Source organism: Myotis lucifugus, unplaced genomic scaffold, assembly GCF_000147115.1.
Source record: "Myotis lucifugus unplaced genomic scaffold, Myoluc2.0 scaffold_6, whole genome shotgun sequence".
Classification (NCBI taxonomy): domain Eukaryota; kingdom Metazoa; phylum Chordata; class Mammalia; order Chiroptera; family Vespertilionidae; genus Myotis; species Myotis lucifugus.
This window is the reverse complement of record NW_005871054.1, coordinates 15,960,914-15,981,914: the sequence shown is the minus strand read 5'-3', so window position 1 is coordinate 15,981,914 and position 21,001 is coordinate 15,960,914. Positions and strand designations below refer to the sequence as shown.

The 21,001-nt window shown below is 37.5% G+C and overlaps 1 protein-coding gene across 9 annotated transcripts in view; it reads left to right on the top strand.

Moving 5' to 3' along the window:
• The window catches only part of EML4 (echinoderm microtubule associated protein like 4), a 157,258-nt gene that overhangs the window by 104,058 nt on the left and 32,199 nt on the right, over window positions 1-21,001 (top strand). For 8 of the 9 annotated variants that reach the window (XM_006083421.2, XM_006083422.3, XM_014447866.1 and 5 more), the window contains 7 exons: window positions 1,244-1,367; window positions 2,548-2,697; window positions 5,665-5,734; window positions 7,257-7,367; window positions 9,914-10,009; window positions 15,856-15,990; window positions 16,104-16,239. In XM_006083421.2, the coding sequence (XP_006083483.1) occupies window positions 1,244-1,367; window positions 2,548-2,697; window positions 5,665-5,734; window positions 7,257-7,367; window positions 9,914-10,009; window positions 15,856-15,990; window positions 16,104-16,239 (822 nt within the window). The remainder of the gene's footprint in view (window positions 1-1,243; window positions 1,368-2,547; window positions 2,698-5,664; window positions 5,735-7,256; window positions 7,368-9,913; window positions 10,010-15,855; window positions 15,991-16,103; window positions 16,240-21,001) is intronic. The other variant, XM_023747411.1, reaches the window with a different exon arrangement.

Genomic DNA, 21,001 nt, shown 5'->3' with positions numbered 1-21,001 from the left:
ACTATCAGTGTACATATATACATTAAAAAATAAATGTATTTTTCATCATCGTATACTGTGTTTTTGTCGCTCGAATGAATTTTATTTCTTCAAGGTTCTTCACATACGTACACCTTAAGAGATATCAAGTAGGCGTAACATGTTCTCAAAAAATTAGGGTTGGCACGCAGGAGAATTTTGAGTCAGATTTTGCTGGTTTTGGCACGCACTCACAAAAAGGTTGCCCACCCCTAGTCTAGTCTGTTTTCATATTACCAGACAAGTTGGCAAGTGATAGACACTTCCTATGCTTTGTACTCGGTTTCTTATTTTCTCCTTCTCTTTAGGTTCTTTTGTAACTAGTTTGCACCCACTACAACATTTATTAAACCTTTCTGTATGTAGGCGGGAATACTGGGGCTTTTTGGTGTCTTTTTTTTTTTTTTAAGGCATAAGTAATAATTTCATTTGTTTAGTTAAGTGAAATATTGTCCCACTTGTAAAAGGTATACAATAAAGATTGATTTGATTCTAGAGTTGTCTTTTTGATATTTTTAGTTTTAGACTATTGTAGATCTTATAAACAGCCATTGGTTTGTGAAATAAAAGATGTTTTAGAACCTAGCCTGTTAATTAGAAACTGTTTCCTAGGATTGTCTTTAAAATGTTATTGTATTATAATTGAATTTAATTGCTTAGACCCAAAGCTGATTGTAGGCCCAATTGTAAAGTGAGGGACATTGGTCATCTTTTCCCTCCCAGCTCTTCTCACAGCCTTGTATAGCAGAGCTCTGAGTCTCTCTCCCCATCCTGACTTATGAGGGTATTTGACTCCTCTACTTCTGGAATGTTCTGAGACTTTATTTTTTGTAAGTCATTAAATCATCAGTAGGTTGATCAAATGGTGTGATAGACATGGTTGTTGTCTACCCTGATAATCTCTTTCTTCTTTTCAGCTGTTAGGTAAACTTCCATGACAAAATTATTTTCTTGGCATTTTTCTACCTCAACCTTCCTGGCCTTGTTGAAATGTGTCAACTTATACACATAAATATTTTAATTATGAAAATAGTTACTCTCATTTAAGGAAAAAAAATAGTTTTTTCTTACAATGTTTTGGTCTAGATTTTTATACACAAAAACAATGATATATAATAAGACTAGAACTCTAAAGTAGCTATTTTTATCATATTACATTAATCACTTTTCTGTGGTTATTCAGAAAAGACATCTCTGACTTAATTTTTCTCTTGTGTTTCAACAGAAGGAGACTATATTAAAATGTTTATGCGAGGTCGGCCAATTACAATGTTTATTCCTTCTGATGTTGACAACTATGATGACATCAGAGCAGAACTGCCTCCTGAGAAGCTCAAACTGGAGTGGGTGTATCCTTTTTTTTTTTACCATGACAGCAAATTCGCTGGCTTCATTTAAGAAAATTAGTTTACCTAACCTTTATTGAAATGATTTATATATCACAAAGTAAATGTAATAAGCATACCAACCTCTTATCCTTTTATATATTTGCTATTAGCAATTTAAAATCACCAAAATTAATGTCTTTGAATAGGGCAAGCAATATTTTAAGATCATTTACAGTAGGTATTTGTGATGTGATAGCAAAGGCATTGGACTGGAATTAGAAGACTAGTGTCTGAGTCTTGGCTCTGCCACTTACCCCCAGTAAAACTTACTTTCTTCACTTGAAAAAGAGGTTAATAACCCCTACCTCACGGGCCTGTTGTGAGAATTAAATAAGAAAACATCAGTTAAGTATTTTGTAACCTAGGAAATATGAATTAAGAGCTCAAATTAACAAGGTTCTTTTAATTCCAGAATTAACTTCTGTTCTTAGCCAGACTTTAAAAAAAAAATGACTATATGAAACAGTGCTCTCCTAATTTCATTTAGAAATTCTCCCTTTTCTTAGAACGTCTAAGAAATTCACAGTGAAGGGGAAGGGAGCTAATAGTTTGAACTCTGCTTTCTGTCTCTGTTCTCCTACACCCCCTTTCCCCACCCCCTTGAACCATTCCCTCCTTTTGGCAGAAATTAGCTTGGAAATCTCTCCAATCCTATAATTCTGTACAACTGTTTAACATATACTCTGCCTACCAAACTGTGCTTGGCAATCTCTGCTTTATCATTTAGGTCAAGCATAAATGTCACTTTCTCAGATAGCCCTTCTTTTGATCTCTCTTTTTCTCTCCATTTAGATCCTTTTATTCTTCTACCATGCTGTTATTTCTCCCCCACAATTTCTAATGATATAATTGGTGTTTGTTTTTGTCATTTTTGCCAGAGCCTAAGCTCCAGGGACATAGGCCTCACATTGGTTTGTATGTTTAGCTCTGTGCCTGACACATCAGGAACTCAGTCTATATTTATTTTTCTGTTAAATGGGGGAAATTAAGATTCAAGCACACTGGCAAACATGAGTTTTCAAATTCCAGGCCAGTCCTCTTACACTATACCTTTCTGATATCTTTAAGTATCCTTGAAAAAATTGTTAATTTAACACCTTGAATATTGTGCTTGTTTAAAACCTTGACTCTTTCTTTTAAGATATGGTTATCGAGGAAAGGACTGTCGAGCTAATGTTTACCTTCTTCCTACCGGGGAAATAGTTTATTTCATAGCATCAGTAGTAGTACTATTTAATTATGAGGAGAGAACTCAACGGCACTACCTGGGACATACAGACTGTGTAAAATGGTTGGTATCATTTAACATTGTTCATTTTTTAATTTCACGCTCTCATTTTTATTATTGGGGGTTTTAAAAATCTTGGTTTTATTGGAAATGATTTATTGTGGACACCTCAGAATTTAAGGATATTACGGGCATTGCCTTTTAGAGAGTGGAAGGAAGGGAGAGAAGGGGCGAGAGAGAGAAACATCAATGTGAGAGAGAAATATCAATTGGTTGCCTCCTGAATGAGCCCTGACTGGGCCAGGGATCAAACTGCAACCCCCAGGTTCATGCCCTTCCTCTCTAAAAATCAATAAAAAAATATATTTTAAAAAGCAGTCCCATTGTTAGTTTTTTGAGGAAACTCCATACTGTTTTCCACAGTGGCTGCACCAGTCTGCATTCCCACCAACAGTGCACTAGGGTTCCCTTTTTTCCACATTTCTTCCAGCTCCTGTCATTTGCTGATTTCTTGATAGGTAGCCATTCTGACAGGTGTTAGGTGATACCTCATTGTAGTTTTAATTCGCATTTCTCTGATGGTTAGTGACCTTGAGCATTTTTTCAGATGTCTATTGGCCATATATATGTACTCTTTGGAGAAGTGTCTATTCAGGTCCTTTGCCCATTTTTAATTGTATTGTTTGTCTTCTTGGTGTTGATCTGTATTGGTTCTTTTATATGTATTGAAATTAATCCCTTATGAGATGAATCATTGGTGAATATCTTCTCCCATATTGTGGGTTCCCTTTTTGTTTTGTTGAGGGTTTATTTTCCTGAGCAGAAGCTTTTTAGTTTGATGTAGTCCCATTTATTTATTTTTTCCTATATTTCCCTCAGAAACATATCAGCAAAAATAATGCTCTGAGAGATGTCTGAAATGTGTTTTCCTGTGTTTTCTTCAGGAATTTTATGGTTTCTCAACTTACATCTTTTATCCATTTTTATTTTTTTCTTGTGTATGATGTAAGTTGATGGTCTAGTTGCACTTTTTTGCATGTAACTGTCCAGTTTTCTCAACATCATTTATTGAAGAGACTGTTTGTACTCCACTGAATGCTCTTGCCTCCTTTGTCAAATATTAATTAACCATAAAGGCGTGGGTTGATTTGTGGGCTCTCTGTTCTGTTTAGTTTATCTATATGCCTGTTCTTGCGCCAGTACCGGGCTGTTTAGATTACGGTGGCTTTGTAGTATAGTTTGATATCTGGTATTGTGACCCTCCAACTTTGTTCTTGCTACTCAAGATTGCTGAGGCTATTTGGGGCTTTTATGGTTCCAAATAAATTTTTGGAATATTTGTTCTAGATCTGTGAAATATGTCATTGGCATACTAATAGGAATTACGTTGAATCTATATAGATTGCTTTGAGTAATATGAACATTTTAATGATGTTAATTTTTCCGATCCATGAACATAGTATATGCTTCTACTTGTTGCATTTTCCTCTGTTTCTTTCTTTAGTGTCCTTTAGTTTTCCGAGTACAGACAGGTCTTTTACCTCATTGCTTAAGTTTATTTCTAGGTACCTTCTTTTTTGTTGTTGCAATTGTAAATAGGATTGTTTTTTAGTTTCTGAGAGTTTGTTATTGGTGTATAAAAATGCCACCGATTTCTGAATATTAATTTTGTATCCTGCTACTTTGCCAACTTCATTTATTAGATGTAGTAGTTTTTTGGTGGGTTATTTAGGGTTTTCTATGTATAATATGTCATCTGTGAATAATGACCATTTTAGTACCTCCTTTCTAATTTGGATGCCTTTTATTTCTTCTTCTTATCTGATTGCTGTGGCTAGGACTTCCAGCACTATGTTGAATAAGAGTAGTGAAAGTGGACATTCTTGTCTTGTTTCTGATCTTGAGAGAAATGCTTTTAGTTTTTGCCCATTGAGCATTATATTGGCTGTAGAGTTTTTATACATGGCTTTTATTATGTTGAGGTGTGATCCCTGTATGCCCACCTACTGAGAGTTTTTATCATAAAGGGGTCCTGGATTTTATCAAATGCTTTTTTTGTATCTGTTGATATGATCAGTGATTCTTATCTTTCATTTTGTTTATGTGATGTATCACATGTTTTGATTTGTATGGGTTATTTTGGTTCTCCTTTTGTAATTGGGTCTTGATTGTTATTGTCCCATTTGTGGGTAGGATCTCCCCTCAGGCTGGCTGACTATGAGGCTAAATCCCACCTATATCGTGCGAGCTGTTGCACAGGTACTAGGTTGCGGGTTTGCTCTTCACTCAGGGCGCGTACAGGAGGCAACCGATTGATATTTCTCTCTCACATCAATGTTTCTCTCTCTCTCTTCCTTACTCCCTCTCAGTCTCAAGGTGGTTTCTGCCCTTCCTTGTTTAAAAGCCTCCTCTTCAACTGTTCTTTAGTTGGTAATTCAGGGTGAATGTTCCCCAGTTTAGCTTTATTTCCAGTTTGGTGCAAGAAAGATCCACCTACTCCGCCACCATCTTGAAACCCTTTAATGCTCATGTTTTAATACTAGATTAAAATTACAATGCATTATGCATCTTCACTGTAATAAAACCATGTGAAATATGTATATGTACATAGGTGCAGAACTAGAAAGGAACTTGGATATATGAAAACAGTTTATGTGAAGAAATTAAGCAAAAAACAAAACTCATAGTCACAGGCAACACAACAGCATGGTGATTACTAGAGGGGAAAGAAGGGTGGGTAGGCAGAAGGAAAAAAAAAAGTTTAATTTATTAAGGCACAATTGTGAATAAATATTTTCTTTAGATTTAGTGTTTTGTTAATTTGTCAAGTTTAATAAAGAAGTACAACTGAAAACTTAGAAATCTTTTTATACTTGATGTTTATTTGATTTGTTAAAGAAAAAGAAATAGGTCACTGGGAGATTTTTTTAATGATTAAAAAGATGTTTGAAAAATGTTTGATACTAAGGCATATTTCTGCTGTTTCTTACGATTCCTGTATTTAAAGTTGCTGTTAATACTGCTTTTTAGCCTTGCTGTACATCCTGACAAAATTAGGATTGCAACTGGACAGATAGCTGGAGTGGATAAAGATGGAAGGGTGAGTGTCACAGTTTTATGCCTAGTGACATTACTATTAGAATGGAATTGATGATAACTTTTATATCTCAATTTATTCTTCTAAAATTTAACTATGATTTCTAGTATAAGCAAGGAAAAATATTAGAATGTAAAAACATTCTAAAAACCAAATGAAAATTATACTACTTAAATATTTTTTTCTAAAAACCAAGTGTTCTCGCCCAGCCGGTGTTGTTCAGTGGTTGAGCATTGACTTATGAACCAGGAGGTCATGGTTCGATTCCTGGTCAGGACATATGCCCAGGTTATGGGCTCAATTCCCAGTGTGGGATGTTCGGAGGCAGCCAATCAATGATTTTCTAATCATTGAAGTTCTCTCTCTCTCTTCCTCTCCTAAATCAATAAAAACATACATTTAAAAAAAAATACAAACAAGTATGCTCAAGGAAACTACTTACTTTTAAAAATGGGAATACTGATAAGATTGTTAACTTATATATATTTTTATTGATTTCAGGGGGAAGAGAGAGAAACATAAATGATGAGAGAGAATCATTAATTGGCTGCCTCCTGCACACCCCCTACCAGGGACCAAACCCACATCCTAGGCATGTGCCCTGACCAGGAATCAAACCATGACCTCCTGTGTTCATAGGTTAAGGCTCAACCACTGAGCCATGGTGGCTGGGCGTTATATACATATTTTTAGCATAGAATAAGTTATCAGTGTTTGCTATAGGTACTGCAATTTCCCTAAATTGATTTTATATATGAGTAGCACTGATAACACTTTAAAATTTTTAGTTGCTATTTAGTATTACTAAATAGGCTTAAATAACAAATCCCTTATTTGTAAGGATCAACAGTGAATATTAATGATGACTAATTAGAAATATATGACTGTACTCATGGCTTTCTCTGGCTTGTTTCTTTCATGAAAAGGACTTGGAGGGATTATATTTGAAGACTTATAAGACCCCTTCCAGTTCCAGATTCTGTTTTAAGAACTGTTTGCTTAGCAGTTTATTGAGCACTGATTTTAAAAAGTATTCTTTTCTCAGGAATAAAGGTAATGCTTAAAGCAGGGTATCCAGAGCAAATTTTCCTGGGTCTGAATCCGAACTCCACCTTTTAATAGTTGTGTAACTTTGGACAAGTTATTTAAATCTTCATATCTCAATTTCCTCATTTATGAAATGGTGATTGTAATAGTAAATAGCTCATAGAATTATGAAGATTAAACTAATTAATACATGTGATATACTTAGAATAGTATGTGGCACTAGAGAAATACTCAGATCATTTGCTGCTACAACTATTATCACTGTTGTTATATCCTTATTTTTATGGTATGAGAAGAAAATACCTGCTCAAGATTCTTTGAGGGCATGTCTAAATGTAGTAGCTATTTTTTATTAGATATTTATCCATCTCTATTACTTTTTAAAGACAGTAAACAGTTTTGTGTTATAGTGGTATTCATTGGCATCCACCGATATACCAGTGAGTCCTATCTTGTGTTTTTCCCCTTGTTTTTGCAGCCTCTGCAACCCCATGTCAGAGTGTGGGATTCAGTTAGTCTATCCACACTGCAGATTATTGGACTTGGAACTTTTGAGCGTGGAGTAGGATGCCTGGATTTTTCAAAAGCTGTAAGTAATAATTTTTAAAGGAGTAAGCAAGCGGTACAAAGAAGCCAAAAAGAAGTTAAGCTCATTTTTGTGTCTGTGCGTTCATAGAAAGTGATAACTCTGAATTGAAATATGGGATATTAGCTATAGCCAGCATTTTAACCTAAATACTAAAGTACTTTGGTTTAGCTAGGATCCAGAATATTACACTTAGTTATACTTAATTTTTTTCTGTCCTAAAATAAAATTCCTGTGTAGTATTGGGAAATGTTAGAGGAATACATGGTTGGCATAGTAAAAGTAAAACAAGCAGTAAGTTGTGCTTTTGTTTAGCTTGGATAACAGAGCTCTATTTTATTTAGAAAATTCACAGACCTGAAACTTGCACAAATTGTTAGATACTGAATTTTAAACTCATGTTGTCATTAAACTCCCACGTATCTCCCCCTCCCCAACTGGCCTCTAGTTTCAAAATGTTGATTATGCACAAATACTGTCTTTTCTTAATGTCATGTTGGAGCAAAAGACAGAACTTTGTATTCACTAATATCATGAATTATCATGGCTCTGAATTAATGACAACATGAGTTTAAAATTCAGTATCTAACAATCTTACCTAAGCCTTGAAGCTTTATTCTGAGGGGAAATAAAACAGGATGTTACTAATTTAAACAATCTCTTCACTCTTAAATTATATGTAATTGTTCATTTCAACTTTCATATTAATTTAAATGTAGGAGAGCTACATTTTAGGCTCCATCATTTTTTGTTTGTTTGTTTTACAGAGAGAGAGAAAAACATCGATGGGTTGCCTCTCATACTCGCCTCGGCTAGGAATCAAAACCACAACCTAGATATGTGCCCTGACCAGGAATTGAACCTGCGACCTTTCGGTGTATGGGATGACGCTCCAACCAGCTGAGCCACACTAACTAGGGCAGGATCCATAATTTTTAGTTTCAAATATAAATATCCCTCCATGTTTTATTGGGTCCCATTCATACTTTAGAATATATTAATGTATTCATATAATCTCTTCAGTTCCTAGGTATCAGCAGCTATATTCTGGATTATGGGAGTTTTGTGCGACATGAAGAGGAAGGGACATTTTTAGAACAAAAAGATAAATTTGGGTGGATATGGGAATTTTGCTACCTTGAAAGCACTGAGTGTCAAGGGTCAAATGAGTCAGGAATTGGGAGAAAGGTATTTAGAAAAGTAGATAAAAGGACAGGACAGAAAGGAAATACTTTTGCTACCTTTTTCCCCCACTAAAATTTCTGTAGCAGAAACTTTTGTCATCTTGTTGATATTGTTAAAATATTAAGACTATCTTGGATTGCCTCCTACTCTAACTTTTCCTGGTTTAGATAATCATTCTGGTACAGGTTAAAAGGAAGATAAAGAGAAGAGAATAAACTCTGACCTTTCTCAGTACCTCTCCTCTTCATCACAGTATTTCTTTGTTCCATAGACATTTAAAGTATATGCTGCAAATGCTAGTAGAGGAAAAAAAAATTTTTAACATATTTTTATTGACTTCAGAGAGGCAGGAAAGAGGGAGAGATAAAAACATCAATGATGAGAGTGAATCATTGACTGGCTGCCTCCTGCACACCCCCTACTGGGGACTGAGTCCGAAACCTGGGCATGAACCCTGACTGGGAATCGAACTGTGTGTGTGACCTTCTGGTTCATAGGTCAACACTCAATCTCTGAGCCACACCAGCTGGGCGAAAAAATAATTTCTTAATGTCCACAGTTCTTTTTTCTTAAACTGGGAGACTTAAATTATGTGAATGAAAATCACGTTGGAAAAATAAATAGAAAGGAATTTAATTATGCTTTTATTTATTTTGTTCATATTAATGTATATCATGGAAAGTTGAAATTAGCAAACTTTAAAACAGGCCATTAATTTTAGCTTGTTTCATCTACTATAAAAACTTAGGAACAAAGTTATAAAATGATATACATTTCATGCCTACCTCAAGGGACTATAATTTATTTTTTATTCTTATTTTATATATTTTTATTGATTTCAGAGAGGAAGGGAGAGGGAGAAAGATAGAAACATCAGTGATGGGAAAGAATCATTGATCTTGATCGGCTGCCTCCTGCACGCCCCCTACTGCAGGATCGAGCCTGCAACCCAGGCATGTACCCTTGACCAGAATTGAACCTGGGACCCTTCAGTTCGCAAGCCGACGCTATATCCACTGAGCCAAACTGGCTAGGGACTATACTTTAAATACAAGGAGGCAAGAGGGGACTAGGGGACAATCCTCAAAATGAATTATTTGCTATCTCTGAATAAAATTGGCTAGATGGCAAGTAGAAATCAACTTAGGGAAAAGAATTAAAACTGGAAAATATTTTTTAAAAGAATCTTTTATATTTCTGAAGAAAATCAGTTTTAGTAGTATATTCATTATATTTCAAGGAATCATACATTTAAAGGATTTTGGATTATCTTAATGTTGACTGTTTTAATAATATGGTACTTGTTCCTAGAAAGTCAGCCTTATCTGAAAAACTTTAAATGCCTATAATTGACTTTTCTTTAGGATTCAGGTGTTCACTTATGTGTTATTGATGACTCCAATGAGCATATGCTTACTGTGTGGGATTGGCAGAAAAAGTCAAAAGGAGCAGAAATAAAGGTAAGTCCAAAAAAGTTTCAGTTGTTATCTTTTAGAATACATTATTTGTTTTGCAGATCCTTGGAAGTATATTGCATATCCTTAATGTGCAAGAGCACACTAACTGGCGCAGATTATCAGCTTTATTAAGTTGTCATTTTATGCTATTAAGAATACCATTCTTATGGTATCTTAAGATAAAATATTCAAGCAACTTCAACCAATGTTAGTGATATTTCAAACACATTATGCTACTGAAATGACTAAGTAGATGGATGTTTAATCTCAAAATTAAGACAGTACTCTACTTGGCTACTGCTGCCTTTTTTTTTTCTTTTTTTAGATTTTTTTAATTGATATTTTGAGAGCAAGGCAGAGAGAGAAAGAAACATTGATGTGAGAGCAAAACATCGATGGCTGTCTCCTCTATGCCCCCTTCCAGGGATTAAACCTGAAACCCGTACATGTGCTCTGACCAGGAATTGAGCTGGCAACCTTTCAGTGCATGGGATGACACCCAACCAACTGAGCCATACCATCTAAGGCGACTACTGCTGCTTTTTAAACAAAATCTATTATTTCATTTAAGCTTTAAAAATTTTAAAGGAAAAATTCAATCATAGGAGTATGGGTGACATAACTGAAAAGCATATGTAATGATATGCATTGTTATAATCTTCTATATGTATAAAAGGCTAAGTGACCGACCATACGTCGGTCCGACTGGCCAGTACATATGATGCGCACTGGCACTCTCTCTATATATATATAAAAGCCAAGCGACCTGAACGACCAGTCGCCATGATGTGCACTGCGGCCAGCCAACCTGCCCAATGGGGGCAGGGCCAGCCGCCCAACCTCCCACGTATCTCCCCCTCCCCAACTGGCCTCTAGTTTAAAAATGTTGACTCATGCATGCGCGATACATATAAAGCTCTGAAGTATTAACAGGATCTGTGGAAGGAGAGGTGGTTCTGATTCCAAGAATTGATTTGTCCCCATCTGACACTGGCCTCCCATTTAAATTAATTTGAAGACAGTTTCCCGTGATGCCAGCATTTGTGATGACTATTAATAAATCACAAGGACAAACTCTAGATGGAGTAGGAATATTCCTACCCGAACCCGTTTTTGGACATGGTCAATTATATGTTGTTTTCTCTCGAGTTCGAAGAGTGTGTGATGTTAAAGTTGTAAATACTTTATCACAAGGAAAATTAGTCAAGCACTCTGAAAGTGCTTTTTCCTCCTAATGTGGTATACGGGGAGATATCAGAATAAGTTTAATCAATTTATCAGTCATTGTTTTTATCAATGTTGTTTTTATATCATGTTTTTATATCATGTTTTTTGTTGTTATGTTGTTACTGTTTATTACTCTATATATTATTTTCATATACATTTTACTAATTTTTTTCATCTCTGACACTTCTATTATAGCAGTGGTTCTCAACCTTCCTAATGCCGCGACCCTTTAATACAGTTCATGTTGTGACCCCCAATTTCATTATTACAAATTGAACATAATTAAAGCATAGTGATTAATCACAAAAACAATATGTAATTATATATGTGTTTTCCGATGGTCTTAGGCGACCCCTGTGAAAGGATCATTCAACCCCCAAAGGGGTCGCGACCCACAGGTTGAGAACCACTGTATTATCGAGAAAGGGCAAGTAGCGATAATAAAATATGTCTTCTAATTAATTTCCTTTCAATGTGCGTGAATCCGTTCACCAGGCCACTCGTGTTTACATAAAATGCAGCATCCTAATATATATAAAAAGCCAGGTGCCATCACGACTGGACGGACAGCAAACAGCAGGCTAGGGAGCTGAGGGAGTGGGAGCTGTGGGCCCTTGGCCGCCGTAGTGCAGCGGCGGGAGGAGGGAGCTGTGGGACCAAGGGACCAAAGGACCAAAGGACCAAAGGACCGGTCTGGCTCTCACGGCATGGCGGGGTGGGGCCATGGAGTCTGAGTAGCCTCGTGGGGCGGGCGGGGGGCTGTGAGCATGGAGCTTCCCGGGGTGGCTGAGGCGGAGCATCCCGGGGCAGGGGCCGTGGACGCGAGGTGGAGGAGCAGGGGCTGTGAGCATGGAGCTTCTCAGGGCGGTGAGGCCAAGGAGTGTTGCAGCGGTGGCTGAGGCCAAGGAGCCTCGCGGGGTGGGGACTGTGAGCGTGGAGCTTCACAGGGCTGCTTTGGCAGAAGAGCATCGCAGGGCGTGGGCAGCAGTGAGGCCAAGGAGCCTTGCAGGGCGGGGACTGGTAGCGTTGAGCTTCACGGGGTGGTGGAGGAGTGTCTCGGGGCTTGGGTGGCTGAGCCCAAGGAGCCTTGCAGGGTGGCGGCTGTGAGCGTGGAGGTTTATGGGGCAGGGGCCACAGAAGTGGAGGAGCAATGCTGGGCGGTGGACATGGCCCTGATTGCAGCTAGGCCTAGGGATCCTAACCGCACACGATTTAATTGTGCGCTGGGCCTCTGGTATTTTATAATTGGTATAGAATAGTGTTGGTCCTTAGTGTGGATCGGTTGTAACTTGTAAAAGAGGAATGTAAGGTTAGCATTACAACAGCATTCACATGGGTCAGAAATGGCCTCCTCCTGACCGGCTTTCAGAGGGATTCAAAGTGACAGGATGACTAAAAAAAGCCTATGACATGTTTGCTGTACTCTTAAATAACATCACATTCCTCTTCAATCGCACGCCCGCACTTTGTCTCGGCAGTTTTGTTCTGTATAAGCTTCAAGCTTTCAGCTTGTTGGTCGAAAAGAGGTTATGTTTTCAAATAGCATAAGTTAATCTTTTGAAAGAAAATAAGAGTAGCTTTGATTGTACTTAAAAAGAGTATAAGAAACCTCAAACTTTAAAAAATATAAATGAAGATACAGATAGTCTTTCAGCCATCGGGGTAATTTAACATTGAAACATAGGGAAGTTATACCAAAGTGCAGTATGTGAATTTTGATCCTTTGTAGTAAAGGTTAGCAGATCTCCTTTCTAGGACTTTAAATGTTGTTGTTATTCAGAATTACATCTTATGTCCTCCATTGACAGCATACAGCTGCCATAGCCTTAGTTACTATCTGTTCTGTTCTCCATCATTTACCTGTAGCCCAGATCACTCACAGATTTAAACTTATATTTCTTGTTGCTTGCCAGGCATCTTTAATTGAATATCCTAACCCACAAGTCATAATGAACAGAACCAAATCTGTACTAATCATCTTCCTTAACTCCCAACCAGTTTCACCTTTCAGTGATTAACACCACATTCCACTTACTTGCCAAAGATAGGTCTGACTCCTTTTCCCTTGTTTCTCATGCCCAATCAGTCTCGGGGTTTTTTGTTGTTGTTTTTTTGTTTGTTTTAAATATATTTTTATAGATTTCAGAGAGAGGAAAGGAGAGGGAGAGATAGAAACATCAATGATGAGAGAGAATCCATTGATTGGCTGCCTCCTGCACGCCCCCTAATGGTGATCTAGCCCACAACCTGGGCATATGCCCTTGACCGGAATTGAACCTGGGACCCCTCAGTCCACAGGCCAATGCTCTATCCACTGAGCCAAACCAGCTAGGGCGGGTCTCGGGTTTGATTTCAGTTAAGGGCACGTACCTTGGTTGAAGGCTCGAAACCCAACTCTGATCAGGGTGCGTGCGGGAGGCAACCAATTGATGTGTCTCTCTCACATCGATGTTTCTCTCTCTGTCTGTTCCCCTCCCTTCCACTCTCTAAAAATTAATGGAAAAATATCCTCATGTGAGGATTAACAACAACTAAAAGAAAAGAAGTTAGGAAGGCAGGCAGAGATCTTGGTCAGAATAAAGATTTTAAAATAAATTAATTAATTAAAATAAAATAAAAGGCAACATCATCCTGGAAGAAAGATGACGAATTTTTTCGTTGTTAATTAACATATTATCTTTAAAATTTACTTTGACTTACTAATTCCAACCAAACATTGTGGAAACTATATAACAAAAAAGGGTACTGTCCTTTTCCCTCATAGGGGGAGAAAGCATTCAGATTAGATTGTTTGAGTTTTATTCATGTGCCTGTACAAGCTGTAGTGTCCAACTGTTGGTAGTAGAAATGTAAAATTGACGGTAAAATTTAAGCCATGGGGGAAATTTTTGTTAATTAGCTCAGTTGTTTTCAAGTGTCATTTTATTAGTATAAGAATGTAAAAGGTATTTTATTTAACTCAGTTTGTTTACAAGATTACCATGTTTACCATATTGGTTTGCAGTGAAGAAATGCTTCCATGCACATAAAGTTCTTTGCTAAGTTAAAAAACACTCCTTAGTGATCACCCTGTAGGTGAGCACCAGCTACCAACAAACAGCTGCACATGCATATAGATTTCACCTCACCATTAAGTTTGAGTAGCTGCTTTTATCATAAAACATCAATTTAGTAAGAACTCAGTTATGACTTACTGAACATATTGAAATGTAGTGTTTTTAAGACATCCTCAGTTCAATAATTTCAGTGAAAAAACTACTTGTAATTCCTTTGGACACTCGTGCCTATTCCTTTTTTCTTCTAGTTGTTTTAAACTTCTATCTTTTCTAAGTTTTCTTTTTGGGGAAATGGCATAAAAGCTCTTGGGGTTTTTTGTTTCTCATTTCTGTATGACTCAGTAGTGACCATTCTATATGCTTTTAGCCTAAGGGTGAATCTCTAAATCAGTAATAAATTTTCTTAAATGAATGAGTGGTCAGTAATAATAGTACACTCAACACCAAGGACCAGAAGACGGTCAGATGCTAAGACAAGATCACGCTACTCTTACTCTGAACCCAGCAAATACTGCCCCCAATTAACCCAACATATGCCTTAAAGAGAACACATTCAGCTCAAATAGTACACGTCCTGTAGATGTTCCACGCCCCACGGACACCTGTGTTTCACACCAGGTTTTATGTCTTATTTGCAAGAATAGAAATTATAATAAAAAAGAAAATAAAATAAAAAATAATAATAGTACAGAGAAAGATAAGACTTTTTAAAAATCAAAATGGCAGTATCTTGAAGACAAATGTATATTGTTCTTATATTTGATAGTTTTAGTGTGCTTTTCCCTAAATGTGTAAGAAACTAAAATAATCTAAAACTAATTCATTTAAATGTCTTTCTAATGCAGTTATCTATATATATAAAGATCCAGGGGCCGTCACATCCAAAACAACTGAACAAACAACCGAATAGGCTGAGTGGGGCGACCAGGCTGACGGGGGTTAGTGAGGGACGACTGAACAGCAGGCTGTGTGGGGCAACCAGGCCGGCAGGGGGGTTAGTGAGGGACGACCAAATGACTGAACAGCATGTTGTATGGGGCGACCAGGCCGGCAGGGGAGTTAGTGAGGAACAACCAAATGACTGAACAGCATGTTGTGTGGGGCAACCAGGCCGGCAGGGGGCTTAGTGAGGGACGACCAAATGACTGAACAGCATGCAGTTAGGGGCGACCAGGCCGGCAGAGGGAAGCTGTTGGGGGCAACCAGGCCAGCAGGGGGGGCAGTTAGGGGCAATCATGCTGGTGGGGGGGCAGTTGGGGTGATCAGGTTGGCAGGCAGAGGCGGTTAGGGGTCCTGGATTGGAAAGGGTGCAGACTGGGCTGAGGGGTCTCCCCTCCCCCGCATGAATTTCGTGCACTGGGCCTCTAGTTATATATAAATAGTATAAAAAATGATATAATAATATGAAGACATCAAATTTAAATCATTATTATAAAAATTTATTGTTACAAATGTTCAAGAAAATAGATCCTAAAATTTTTTTCCTGTCTTTATCCATAGCTGTAATTGGTATTTGATGGAGATAAGAGTATACATTCATCTAAAGCTTTATTTCTCTTTCCACAGACAACAAATGAAGTTGTTTTGGCTGTGGAGTTCCATCCAACAGATGCAAATACCATAATAACATGTGGTAAATCTCATATTTTTTTCTGGACCTGGAGTGGCAATTCACTAACAAGAAAACAGGGAATTTTTGGGGTAAGGACCAGAATATTATAAATTTCATTATAAAACTTTAATATTTAATTGTTGAGTGAGCATGGAGTCATCATGCCAAAGGGAAAACTGAAAATTCTCTTCTTTTTTTGTAGAAATATGAAAAACCAAAATTTGTGCAGTGTTTAGCATTTTTGGGGAATGGAGATGTTCTTACTGGAGACTCAGGTGGAGTTATACTTATATGGAGCAAAACTACTGTAGAACCCACACCTGGGAAAGGGCCAAAAGGTACAGTATTCTCATATTGTCACTCCTTTTTAATTTGCACATATTGCTATTGCACTTTCATCTTTACCCAGACCAGGAAAGGCTGCAGTGAAACAGTAGGAGAACCACTACCATACCTTATGTTTTAAGGTTCTTCATAATCTTTTTAAAATTAAAATATTTACTAATTATTAAGCATATGTAACCTACATTTGATCCTCCTGAACATTTCCTTCTAGGAGGTTAATCTATAATAATAAAAGCATAATATGCTACTTAGACCAGACGTCCTTCCAGGCATCCTTCCAGTTGACCTTCTGAACGAAGCCGAGGCTGCGGGGAAGCCTGGGTCCTGGGTGCCAGAGGGAAGCCGGTGCCGGCAGCCAGAGGAAGGAAGGCTACTGTTGCACAAATTCCGTGCATCGGGCCTCTAGTTAAGAAATAATTAGAGAGGTGATATAGATATGGTAATTTAAACAGTGTAAAATTAAGAGAGAGATCATCTGATCTGCTGAGTTTTTTGAAGACTTCACAGAAGAAGTGTTATTTAAGGTTAAGCCATAATGAGTGCCCAAGACTACAAAAGGTATGGAACTTTGATCTCTGTTGTGATCTGGGTTCACACATTTATTTCACTCCATACATGAAATCCTTCCCAGCCACACCTATAGAATTGTAACCCCAAATATAAAGGAAGAAACAAAATTCTCAGCAAGTTTGCCTGTAACAGTCACGTAAGCAGAGCACAATATAGACCATTTCATGTGCCTGGCAGTTTACAAGATTAGACTTCCCATTTCCTGTGTTTGCATGTGTAGATTTTCTTTGCACAAGTATTTCAGACAAAAACCAAAATAAAGCCGTAGCCAGTTTGGCTCAGTGGATAGAGCGTCGGCCTGCAGACTGAAGGGTCCCAGGTTCGATTCCGGTCAAGGGCATGTACCTTGGTTGCGAGCACATATCCAGTGGGGAGTGTGCAGGAGGCAGCTGATCGAAGTTTCTCTCTCATCAATGTTTCAAACTCTCTATCTCTCTCCCTTCCTCTCTGTAAAAAAACAACAAAAAATCAAAACAAAAACAAAAACAACAAACAAACTAAAAACAACCTCTGAACCTTTCCCTGCCTCTCCCACCTCAACATGCATTAAGCTAATGAAGAGTGGATACATTTACACCCAAACTCTGTTCAGTGCCAGAGGATAACCTGTCAGTAAGTCACAGTTTTGATACACAATGCTGTTCTGGGCATTTCAGATACGAACACATGTGCCCAGGAAAAGGAAAGAGAAAAAGCGGGAAAGGTAGAACTGTTTCAAAACACACACATTCCACATGTAAGTGAGATCATATATAGCATTTGTATTTCTCTGTCCTATTTCATTTAACATCATGTTCCCAGGACTTTATATTGTTACAAATGGTAGAATTTCCTTCTTTTTTATTCCATTGTGTGTGTATGTATTTATGTGCGTAATATTTGTGTGTATATACATATACACTACATTTTCTTTATTCATTTCTCTGTCATTGGACACTTAGGTTGTTTCAGTATTTTTTCTTTCTTACGGGGTATGAAATAGTTCAATTTTTCTTATATGAAGTAATTCATAATTTTTAAGTGGGGGAGGGGAAGTTGATTGTATCCCCACCACCATTAAAATGTTCATAGTTCTTAAATCTAAGTTCCTTTTAGGAACTAAGTAACAAACCACCATTTTTTGGTTTGTTTGTTAATCCTCACCCGAGATTGATTTTTAGAGGGAATGGAATGGAGGGAGAGAGAGAGGAGAGAGAAGAAAGAGAGAAATCGATATGAGAGAGACACATCAATTGGTTACCTCCCGCATGCGCCCCAACCGGGGCTGGGGATTGAAACCGCAACCCAGGTATGTGCCCTTGACCGAGAATAGAACCCACAACCCTTTGGTGTGTAGGCCAAGGCAGCACACCACCATTTTACCTGCTCCAAATAATTAATATGGGCCCATTTGTCCATTTGCTAAGAGTATAACATAAATTTTAAAGTCTCTGACATTTGATTCTATAGTTAAACAGGCACGGGAAGCCCTCCAAACATCTTTATTTGGCAGTCAAGGTAAACTTGCTTTTTATGAAAGCTTTGTTCTGTAAGAGATTAGAGAAACTAGGGGATTTGCAGTTAAGCTTGGATAGATGTGGCAGTGATTACACCTGGAGGTACAATAGGTTTTTAAATTCAAGGATAATTATTTTTCTTGGCTAGTATTTCAAACATTATTTGGCTTGAATTGGAATGTCAAATATAGGCTCAATGAAGCATTTGTTCTTCAGTTTTATTTTCTATCTTGTAACATTCCATCATTCTAGGAATACCTTAAATGTTTGACAAGGTTTTGTCATGTTTGAAGGTATGGAAAACTGAATTAAAAATAGAAAAACTAGCCCTAGCTGGTTTGGCACAGTGGATAGAGCGTCACCCTGCAGACTGAAGGGTCCCAGGTTTGATTCCAGTCAAGGGCACATGCCCGGGTTGCAGGCTTGATCCCCAGTGGTGGGGGGCATGCAGGAAGCAGCCGATCAATTTTTCTCTCTCATTGATGTTTCTAACTCTCTCTCCCTCTCCCTTCTTCTCTGAAATCATTAAATATATATATATATATATATATATATATATATATATATATAATTTCATTTTTATACATTTTGATGGAGATCTATGAATCTCCACACCTCTGCTTTTCGTAATTTCTTTCATGGTACTTTAAGACTGCTCTTGTTAATTTAACCGTGCATGAGAAAATAACTCCCCACCCCACCCCCCTTTTAAATGCTCAAATAAAGCCAACAATTATCTCAGAAAATTCATATGCCTCAGATGTCCTTTCTCTTTTGGTAATTGGCTAACTATTCTACTTGGACAAAATTATATTGTTCAGTGTTTAAAGTATTTTTAAGTGATGAATATTGGTGTGAGCTGACGCACTTGATCTTAATAGTAAATTTGTTAGAGTTCTGCTTTAATTCCGCTAAATCAGGCAAGCTTTACTCCCAATCAGTCAAGTCCTTTCCTTTCTCTCTATCAGGCATGCCCATCTGTTATTTGTACCACTAGCACCCTTACACTGAGTAATTTTTAGAGTCAACTATAGCATTTCTTTCTTTCTTTCTTTCTTTCAGGATACCAAAGCCCTACAAATTTTAGTTAATTTTTATTTACTTATTTATTATTGATTTTAGGGTGGGAGCAGGAGAGAAACATCGATATGAGAGAGAAACATTGACCAGTTGCTGGGATTGAACCAGCAACCCTTTGGTGCACAGGACAACACTCAACCAACTGAGCCACACTGGCCAGGGCTAGTTAATTTTAAAAATATAATGTCAGCTCAAATAGAAAAATGAATAAAAATAACACAATTCTCAATAACAGATTCATTGAGGTATAACATATATACCATAAAATTCCCCCTTTTAAAATATACAATTCAGTGGTTTTTACTATACTCACCGGAGTTGTGTAGTTATCACCACTGTTTAACTTTGGAACATTTTCTCCTCCTCTACACCCCCCCCCCCCCCCCCCCAGCCTCTAACAACCATTTGTCTACTTTTGCTCTCTGGATTTACCTGTTTTTGGACATTTCATATCAGTGGAATAATACGTTATATGCCCTTTTGTGTTTAGCTTCTTTCACTTCAACCTTAATGTTTTCACAGTTCATCCATGTTGTGGCATGTGTCAGTACTTAATCCCTTTTTATGGCTGAATAATATTCCATGATATGGACATGCCACATTTTGTTTATCCATTCGTCGGTTGATGAATGGTTTTAGAAAATGAACATTTTCCTAGTTTTATTGATATATAATTGACACATACCATTGTATAAGTTTAAGGTATACCACATAATGATTTGACCACAAGTTTAGTTAACATCCATCACCTCACATAGTTAAAATTTTTTCTCCTGATGAGAACTTTTATGATCTGCTTTCTCTGCAACTTTCAAGTATACAATACAGTATTGTTTACTGTGGTCATTAAATTCCCAGACCTTATTTACCTTATAACTGGAAGTACGTACTTTTTGACCACCTTCACTCATTTCCCCCACTGAACAATTTTTAAACTTGTAACTTCTTTACTTTTCTAAAGGATCTAAGGTCTATTTATTGACTTAACTTTGGCCAAATTTAAACAAGGCTCTACCTTCCCATTTTGAGCCTGGTAACCAATTCTGCAAAATAATTGTCTTCCAAAAAGCTTAACTCTTGCTCTACCAGCCTTACTAGCCAGATAAAGAGCTTCTCTGAATAAGGTTTGATAAATACCAAAGGAAAAGGTTTGGGTACTAAAATCTTATCCTCACCTTTAAAAAAGAGAATCTGATTGTGTGTGTGTGCGTGTGTGTATGTATGTACGTATGTAATCCCCTTTTATGTATCTGCCTTGTCCCTCCCTGGCTACTTGTAAAATGCTGTGAGCATACAAGAAAGCTGTCCTGTCATTCAACTATCACATTGATACAGCTTTAATTTAAAATACTTCTCTGGTTGGTCAAAACCCACTACTCCAGGCCTCCAGTGCCCACTTCTGCCCAGTGCCTTTCCCAGTCTCCATATCTCAGCAAATAAAGGGGGTAGTCCTTGCCAGAGCTGGTAGGTCAACAGTCGTTGCTAAATGTTAAATACTGTTACCTCAGCAGGAAATTAAAGCTTTTTGCAAACTTAAGGGTACATTGAGTGAAGAGCCTTGAGCCCTATTCACAGCTTTGTCACTAGCTAACTATGTGGTACTGGTTAA